This window comes from Ailuropoda melanoleuca, chromosome 3 (assembly GCF_002007445.2).
Source record: "Ailuropoda melanoleuca isolate Jingjing chromosome 3, ASM200744v2, whole genome shotgun sequence".
In the NCBI taxonomy this organism is placed as follows: domain Eukaryota; kingdom Metazoa; phylum Chordata; class Mammalia; order Carnivora; family Ursidae; genus Ailuropoda; species Ailuropoda melanoleuca.
In genome coordinates, this window is record NC_048220.1 from 67444523 (window position 1) to 67454716 (window position 10194).

At 36.3% G+C, this 10194-nt stretch overlaps 1 protein-coding gene across 16 annotated transcripts in view; it reads right to left on the bottom strand.

Annotated features, from left to right (window-relative positions):
* The window catches only part of MCTP1 (multiple C2 and transmembrane domain containing 1), a 508366-nt gene that overhangs the window by 276978 nt on the left and 221194 nt on the right, over positions 1-10194 (bottom strand). For all 16 annotated transcript variants that reach the window (XR_004624150.1, XR_004624149.1, XM_034656519.1 and 13 more), the window contains exon 2: positions 9003-9117. Coding sequence is in view for 14 of the 16 variants with exons in the window: in XM_034656519.1 (XP_034512410.1) it covers positions 9003-9117 (115 nt within the window). In the remaining 2 variants the exon portion in view is untranslated. The remainder of the gene's footprint in view (positions 1-9002; positions 9118-10194) is intronic.

Below are 10194 nucleotides of genomic sequence, written 5' to 3' on the forward strand. Positions count from 1 at the left end.
TCTCCTTAGGGTAATTGTCACCTAAATTATAGTTATCCCCAATTGCTTATGTCATCCCTTCCAGGAGGGGACTCTACTGTCTTCCACAGAAAGATGATTGGTTTCTATAATAACTTATCACAAGCATTCAGTATGTCATCAACGGGTCATCTCTGTTCTCCCTCATGCTTGCCTCACAGTCCCTACTGTAAGCTAAAGACAAGATACTGTGTCTTCTGGAAAAATCACACGGTAAGTCCCAGACCTTGCTGGAAATGATTGTTGAGGCTGCTAAGAATCAGCCCATGGGTACAGGTTTCTAAAAGTATGCTGAAACTGCCACCAGGAGTAAATACCTCATCAGCTGTGCCAGGGGACTTAAAAGGTGGGATTTCCAGAACTGTTTTGCTCCAAAGACAGATGATTTTGTGAAAGTAAATTACCAAGTAGGTTACCAAGATTAGCAGCAGTAGAAATAGGATCTTGGGAAAGTGAACAGACACTGCTTTAAATATTGCTCTAAATATTGGAATTCTTTTTAATGGCTTACTCCATAATAAGCACATGATAACGCTCCTTTAGTCTCTTCCTCTCAACCCCACATTGAGAAGACTGAATTAGTGCTAATTAGAATGAATGTCCTCTTTTAAAATAATCTTAATCAATGGGCCTATAACTTTGTAAGGTTTGGCTATACCAAAGAGTTGTACCCAAAATGTAAACTCATTCTTAATTGGGCTGCTGTGCCAATTTGACATTTCAAAATTTGTGGAAAGAATAATTTTGTGTATTTCATACAATCCAATTTCAGGGAATATAAAACTAAATTCCTGAGACTATTTCTCTCTATGGGCACAATACATCAAAATGCAGGAACACATAAAATTTCCTTTATGCTTATGTCAAGAAGAAACAATTTGTAAGAAGTCTAAATATGGAAAATCAAGAATATGAGCTAATTAACCTCTGGTGAATTGAGGACAATGTATGATAAATGGAACTCAGAGATGCACTTTTAAAATGACCTAAGCTTAAAATCATCTTTTGTTAACAGATGCTGAATTAAACTATGTTTATTCTAAATCAAATTCATCTATAGAAAATCAAAACATATTTCCCAAAAACCCACCATTGGCAAAGTCTGTGCAGATTCTGAAGGAAATATGATGGATATTGACTGACCTTATTGATAGACTCCTGAGAACAACATCAGGTATTGTACACACTGCCTTTCCTGGGTCCTTTTACTTTTCATGGCATGCAGTTATTTGCAAAGGTTCAATAAAAGTTGGTCCTTCTTCTTACCTAAATCTAATTAAGCAAAGTAAATCTGTAGCCATAATAATATAAGAGGGGCGCCTGGGTGGCGCAGTCATTAAGCGTCTGCCTTCGGCTCAGGGCGTGATCCCGGCGTTATGGGATCGAGCCCCACATCAGGCTCCTCTGCTGGGAGCCTGCTTCTTCCTCTCCCACTCCCCCTGCCTGTGTTCCCTCTCTCGCTGGCTGTCTCTATCTCTGTCAAATAAATAAATAAAATCTTTTAAAAAAATAATAATAATATAAGAAATAGCACATTTAAAAGTAAATATTATTTAGTTAGGTGTGATCTGACTGTATTCCATATATGGAAACATCACCTTCAGACTCTTTTTGGAGATGGGTGCTGTAGTTGCTGCGTGGCTTAAAGAGTTTCAGATTTTCATTTGGTAAAGAATGTCACCTCTTGTCCAACCTTGGGAATCTTGAGGAAGGGAATACCCTGATGTATGCAACACTGCAGACAGCCTGGAGAAGAGCTACTGAACCCTTTGCTCTGGCTCAGAATAAATGAAGTGTTAAGACCAGTGCAAAAAGCTTTCTAGGACAATGGTGCAGTCTTAGAGTCATTTACAGAATCTCAGGTAGAAGTTCATTCTCAGGGTTTAGTAATTGTATGGCTTTAGTGATATTAACATGTAGCAAGGGAATCTTCGTCAATGAATGATGTTTTCTGCACCTGTGAAAATAAGATAGGAAAAACAGAATATATATTCTGCAGAAGCTTATAGATATATAGTATAATATGTATGTATATTTGTGCCTGTGTGTGTATATATGTGTATGTGTGTGTGTATATATATATATATATACAGAAAATGTCGTTTTTTAAATATATATATATATATATATATATATATACACACACACACACACACACATAAGGCTTAACTTCAGATCATAGACTATGTGAAATAGTTGTTATTAAAACTCTGAGTCAGGTCATTTTTTTTTTTAAATTCCCCAATGGTAGGAAACTGGTGAAAGGAATGACATTTAACAGGTATATATATATAATTGTGCCTATATTGGGTAAAACAAGCTATACCTGATTCCACCTTTTGTAAGAAATGTAAAAAAAAAATGACTAATTCACCATCTTAGCACAAAAAGGTAACATGACAGGCCTTTTCTTGATCAAAATAGCTCATTGAAGACTATGAATCTAAAGAAGGAGCTGTCAAAAAAAGTATTTCAAACCTGCTCAGAGATTAACCTTCCTCTGATGATACAAATTGCATTCTCCTTCTGGGAAAAAAGGAACGCTCACAGCGCTTAATTTTCTGATCAACTTTAATGGGACCAGAATTTTTTCTAGAAAGCATCAGTATATATAGTACGTCTCTAGAATGGGGACCATTTTGAGAGTGAAATGAACCACTATTAACAATTATGACAGTTAACGGTTTAAAAAAAAAAACTTGCCCCAGGTAAACCAGGATATATGGCTATTCTACCATAGAAGAAATTCTAAAGGGTAAAAACCAGAAGATCCAGAACACCAAAAGGTGAGTGAATGTGTTGGGATAGCAGCTGCCCTTGTAGCCAACCCTGTGAAGATTAGAGGAAATATATGTAAACACCAAACGTCGTCCCTGAGGCATAATTCACACTCAGAGAATAACTTTCTTTAAAATTCTCATAATTACATCTAATGACAAAATTGCTGGCAGGCCCTCCAACTTGAAAAGGGCTTGTTTATACTAAGAATACAAAATATGTTTCAGTTTCATAAAATTGAATTTATTTTGGAAAAAAAATGCTTTCCAATCATTTCCTCAGATCTGGCTGTCTGATAACTGATAATGGTCTCAGTTAGTGAGGTTTCACTAATAGTGAGAAAAGTGACAATTGCAGGGGAAAAGCTTCTAGAGCCTTTCCCATTCCCAGGTTTCTAGAATTCTGACTCCTACCTGAAAACACTGCTCTCAGAGCAATTGGAAACTCCTTTGGCGGTGACACATCAGACTCAGAGTAGACTGACTGGAATTCTCTAACTCACTCAGTGTAGGGACGTCTAACATTGCTAGAGTCACAATAAACAAGTTCACATGGATCACTTTTTTTTTCTGCAGATGATCTAATGCCTCATTCAAATGCTATAGGCCGTAGTTTACTGTAGTTCTAAGACCTTCTTTAGATGACATAAAAGATGAATCACTTTTTTGATTATTTAAATTTGTTCCTACTATTTGAAGAGAATCAGTTGTCCTCTACAGTGGAATGACTTGGGTTCTCCCAAAGATATGTCTAAGTTCCAACTCCGTGCCTGTGAATGTGACCTTATCTGGAAACAGTCTTTGTAGATGTACTTCAGGTATGAATCTTGAGATGAGATCATCCTGGATTTAGGGTGGGCCCGAAATCCAATGACTGTCCTTATGAGAGAAAGAGGTAGAAACTGGAGACTTGGAGAAATGGAGGGAAATGCCCTGTGAGGATGGAAGCAGAGGTCAGAGTGATGCTGCCATAAGCCAAGGAATCATCTGGAATCAACGGAAACTAGAGGAGACAGGAAAGAGCTCTTCCCAAGAATCTTTGGAGGGAGTGTGCCCCTACCACACCTTTGATTGTTTGACTCCTGGACTCCAGATCTGTGAGATAATAAATTTCTGTTTTTCTAAGCCACCAAGTTTGTACTAATTTGTTAAAGTAGCCCTAGAAAATTAATACGTCTTCGATGGTGCAAATTACAAGAAATCAAATTATAGGTAATTGCTATCACTAGACATCAATACACAGATTGCTCTTATTTTACTAACAATGCAAAGAATCATGTCAAGACGTTATAATCAAATGTGGTAGATTATAATATGGTCCTGAAAAGCCCGATGCAACAAAAATATAAATGGCATATTTCTAATAATAACAGGACATGATGATTGTCACAGGGCTGCCAGAAAGGAACTCAGTTAAACTGAAATTTCAGATAAACAATACATAACAATTTAGTAAAGTATCTCTTAAATATTACATGAAATATATTTACTTATTTGACAAATTTTTGTATTAAATAAAGTTGGCATGTAATATTGTGTAAATTTGAGTTCAGCATATTACTCTGATAAATTTAAAAACTGTCATATGTTGCCATTGTAGCAATCCTTATTATATAGTTATCGTCCAATATTATTATCTATATTCATTATACTGTGGATTAGATGAGATATATTTATACTAAAAACTAATGTGTTGTTTACCTGAAATTCACATTTAATGAGCATCTGTATTTTTATTTGCTAACTCTGGAGCCCTAATATTGCAGCAGAGATATTATACATATCACTCTAAATCACATAGCTAATAACACGTTGAACTTGGCTTTGAAATTATGTGCATCAGACCCTTCAAGATCATGTGTTTCTAGTTCATCAGGCTGCTTAAAGCAGACACAATGAAACTTAGCAAGAGGCAGTAGCATTGCAAGAAGTCATCTACTTGTTTTTCTGTAAAAAAGGTTGAAAAAATGGAAGAATGACAGCCAGTTTTGACTGCTGAGCCCAACTCCATGCCCATTAGGTATGAAGGAAGATTCTGGAGATGAAAAGTTCAAACAACATTCTAGAGATGGAGGTGATGGTGAAGTGTTTTCCCATTCCACTATTCCATACCAGGGTGATATGCGACAGAGGGGGTATAGGCATTTTGGTTTTGCTGGGCTGTAGGTAATGGCATCAATGTAATAAATGATAAAAGTCAATTTCTGCTAGTTTTAATAGTTATGAAAATATTTTTGCTGACATTCACCTTTTTCCAAAGCCACATGGCTCCCAGGTACCATGACCCTTAAATCTCGATAATTTTTTTGAGCTTCCTCATCCATGATGCTACCAGACATTCCCCTCAAGTGCCTTTCATATTTTCCTTTCCTCCATTTCTCCCACCATAATCCCAGTGCAGGCCCTCAAAACTATACTCCCACATGCCTTCAGTGTTTCAAGCTCATTTCCAACGATCCTTCTCCATTTAACTATCCGCTACTTATATAAATGCACAAGGGTAAAGTCACCCAATACGACCTATGCAATCATATACTTAACACATCTGTCATTCACAGGTGGGTCTAAAATAAATTTTAATCAAACTGATACTTAACTCAGGTTGTTTCCTTTGTTTAAATATCTCCTCTTATATCAACTCAATAAAAACCTCATAAACGTCAGGCCAAGGAAGAAAATCAGCGAGGCTGGATTGGAGTTTGCATTTAAACACATGTGGATATTCTCCACTTCCACAAAATATTTTCCCCCATTTTCTTAAGAATATGGCCCTCCTGTTCTACTTCAAAAAATTCCTTTTTGTGACAGAGACAAATGTAGAGAGTAATTGGCAACCATGGGAAAGACAGTGTGTGTTGACAGTGCCATCCAGACTGACAACTGTGGAGACATGGAACGGTGGGGCGAGTTCATGTGCCCCGTGTCCGCAGGGCAGCTGATACTGAGGTCAGATAACTAGCATCATATATGGGCAGAGTATGTCTGATGTTTTCTCATGATCACATTGACTTTGTGTGTTTTTTGGCAAGAATGTCAGAGAAATGATGTGACTTTCTCAGTGCGTCCTATCAGGAAGTCCATGATACCTGTCTCTCATTACACCTGGGTAAGGTGGTATCTTCCAAGTTTCTCCACTGTAAAGTTACTATTCCCCCTTTGTAATTCATACGTATATTGTTAGAAAATACTTTGGGGTGATGGAAATATCCTATTTCTCATCATAAATTTGCACATATAATTTTAGCATCTATTGATAATTTTTGCCTGCAAAATGTTACTGTGTTATTTGTTAAAAGGTGATTTTCTATTTTTATTTTCCCTTCTACATTTGTTCATTGGAATTCTACCAAAAGTAAAAACTGTACCTTCTGCCCCACTTATTTATTCATTCAGTTATTTACTTACCAGCATGAACTCACATTTATATTATTCAATGGATTAGAATTCATTATTACCATCATTTACTTTGTTACTGAAATTGTCCAAGTTTTGATTACTAGGAGCTCTTTTAAGTTGGCTTCTTATGTTGTTTTGACATCATGCCATCAATTTTTTATTACTTCCTTACTGTCTGGGACTGCAAAATATTCCAGGCTCATCTTGTACTTTCCCTGGCCCAGATCTGCAATCAACCATTTCTCTAGGAGCACTGCTTGCTTTTCTTGGGAAAATCGTATTTAGAAACCAAAATCTGGACCCAACGTGGGTCGATTGCTACTCTGTCATTATACATTTCCAATTGTTTCTAGATCCTCTCAGCAGACAGATGTAGGAAACACATACACACACACGCACCACCCCAACACCTTTATCCATTTTAATTTCTATCTGCATAGATGTTAAAAACCATTAGTTCATACTGATGCTTCTCTAAAAACAGAAGGTTCATTGCAGCTCTCCCTTGTTCTGTTTTTGTAACTTCTTTCTCCAACAGTGGAAAAACTGGCTCTCAGTATCCACAATATATTTCCTTATTTGTTCAGTCCCAGTATACACATTAAGTAGTTTCAGAATTGATAGTCGTGCTCTGGAGTATATCATGTATAGTGCTTTTTTGTCTTGAGTTTTATGGTGTATAATCCAAATATTGTTTTACATGATCACTTAGATTAGTTTTTTTTTATTCCTCATCCCCCTAAGGTATGGTTATAGTTACCATTAATTTTGGGTTCCTCCTACACCCTAATTGATATTTACTTATTTATTTAGTTAGTTGGTTCTGAAATATTGCCATAATTAAAGGGTTAGAACTATACAAGATTTACTCAGAGAAAAATAATTTTCTCCTTATCCTTTTTACTCCATTCCCATCACTCATTCTTGATACCTGTCCTTACGTATATTATGTATGTTATTAATCTCATTAGTTTCTGGATTTTACTTCTAATATTTCTTTTTGAATGAATGAACAGATAATGCAGAATTCTTATACTCCCTTCTTTCTTACATTCCATACTATCAATAATCTTTTGTACTTTGCCTTGTCACTTAATAATATCCTGTAACTCTTTCTTTTTTTCTTTTTAAAGATTTATTTATTTATTCGAGGGCAGGTTGCAGAGGGGCTTGCAGAGACAAGCTCAAGCTGACCCCCTGCTGAGCGAGGAGCTTGATGAGGGGCTCAATCCCACAACCCCGATATCATGACCTGAGCCAAAATAAAGAGTCAGATGCTTAATTGACTGAGCCACCCAGGTACCCCCCTATAACTCTTTTCATATCAATTCCTAGAGATTTTCCTTATTGTTTATTTTATAGCTGCATAATATTTCATCATGTGGATGTACCATATTTTATTTAACCACCTCGCCTATGTATAAGCATTTTATAATTACAATGTTGTATTAAATAATTATGTGCATATGTATTTAATGTTGTTGGGAGGGCATATCTAGGACTAAAATTTTGATTTCCTGATGGCTGATTCAATTCTGTTTTAAATCAAATGATGCAACAGGATGTAATTAAGAATACTCCTCAAACTAAAAAAAGTAGTATACATATATGCAACAGAATAACACCGTATCAATACAATTATTTTCTTTCTCTAATCTAATTGTAATTGCTTTTGAGACATGCAGTTTGATTTAATGAAAATTTGTCCTTGGCTGCTTAACCAGATGGTTAATTTTGAAAATTAAGTGTGTTAAAATTCCACATTTCCAATCATACCTTCATTCACTAATTTTTATGCAAAAATTAAATCTATTAGTTGTACGGTTTCTAGTCTTTAAAAACCCAGTATCACACTGAATTATTTTCTCTATTATATTCTTGTAGAGACAGGAGATAGAATTATAAACTGTAGTCCTAATTTGGTTCCTTCCACACCCTAAGTCTGGATATCAAATAGGGTTGGAAGAGAAAAAAAAGGACTGCATGATGTCAGGAGCACATTTCAGGTTGTCTAACACCTGTGAGAGGCCTAGCCCCGCCCCCCTTGTTGGAGGAGTTACACTCAAATTCAGCTTCCTTTGGAATTGGAATTGTGGGTTCTCAGGGCCCTCAGGTCTCCATACCCCAAATAGCTAGTATTTTGCACTGTCAGCAGGATGCTCCATAGTCTACCCAGGGTCCATCCCCGGGGCTGTCTCTAAGGTGGGTTCAAGGAGTCCCTAATGTAGCCCAGGCTAGTTCACCAGGAGACTGCCTTGAGATTTGGAATCCAGAAACTATTCAGTATTTTCCTTGTCTATTCTTTCATCGTGGCCTTCAAGACCTACCATGAGCCTACTGCCAGGTCCACCCAAGCCTCAGAAAATCACTGGTGGGAATCATCAAAATTTTGGTGAAATGTTTGTCCTGGATTCTGCAATTTCAGCAGATTCAACTGTGCGAATCTCTGCAGCAACAAGAATTTCAGGTCTGCCCAATGGTTACTTCTGATATGGCTCCAAATATGTGCCTCATCTACTAACCAGTTATGTCACTGATAACACATAAGGCAGGGTCCAATTTGTCAGCAGTTCGGTAGGGACCATACTGTTTGGGTCAGGACCAGTTCGGAGTTTTTGAATTTGCCTCATAACCTCTTCTTCCATGGTCACAGGCGTCAAATAAAGCTTTAAACCATATTGTTGAACCCAACCTTCTATAAATTATATTAAAATTGATTTTTTTTTTTTACTTAAGCAACCATAAGGAAAACAAAATTTGTCAAAAATACATAGAATATGTTTCTAGGTGATGTTGTTCTTATGTTCTTACCTCCTCGATCTCGGGCAGCTAAACTCTGACCCCTTCTTAATGTAATGTCCAATTGGTACATTCCGGGATCAGCCAAGGGGACAGCTGCATTACTGGTTCCAGCAGTATTTATTTTCTGAAAAACAAGAAATATACAGAATATTAAATTTATTATCTCTTTCCTATTTCCTCCAGCGGGGGACCATATATAGCTTCATTCAAACTGGAAGAATTAGTCAATAAAATGAATCATCTTGTGCATTCCCATGCTATAACCACCCAGTTCTCTGAAGGTTTTTAAATTCATGAAATTCTTTAGACTCAAAATAAAAACATGGCACTTATAGGAATTCTTGTTTTAACTCAGATTCGAGATAACAAATATAATATGAAAAACATTCCCCACGGATAGCCCCACATAATTCAACTAAGGAAGATTACACAGGAATAACATCTGAAGTAAAAATACAATCAGTGATGAATGGAGAATAAAGGTATGCAAGAGCAGTTGATCTCCATAGAAGTGAGCTGAAAATTAAAGTGATTTATTCAGGTAACTGTGTTAACTCATTTATCTATGCAAAAGGGTTATACTGATGGATTACACACTTCTATTTCAATCCCAGCATGAAATATGATGTAATTATACAGAAATAAATTTACCCAGTATTTTGACAGTATTTGCAAGAAATAAATACTCACTGGGGCTAAATTTCTAATGCTGCTTTCTGTAGAATAAAAGTGCACAAGCTATTCCCAGAGCTAAAAATTTGTGCAGCGCTACCCTTATAGAATATCTTTAGTAATGATGTGCTATTAATTTACAGGCATTAAGTTAAGTAAACACTTGTGAGGGGAATAGCTACATTAAAGCAACACAAAAGAAACAGTAAAAATTGTATAGGTCATATTTTATACTTTATGTCACTTTGAATACAACAGGAAAACTGACTTTTCTTTACACATTTGAAATGATTTTAAATTCCTATAATTTTTCTTCTAATTCAAAAAGAAATATTCTTTTGTTTTGGAATAATATGCATGGGTAAGGTAAAAATTTAGATGCCAGTCTGGCTCTTCTAGTCCTACAGCTCATATGAAATACAATTATAAAGCAGCTTTTTTCCCCCGTGTTTTAAGACCAAGATCCCTCCTACATTGTTGGTGGGAATGCAAGTTGGTACAGCCACTCTGGAAAACAGTGTGGAGGTCC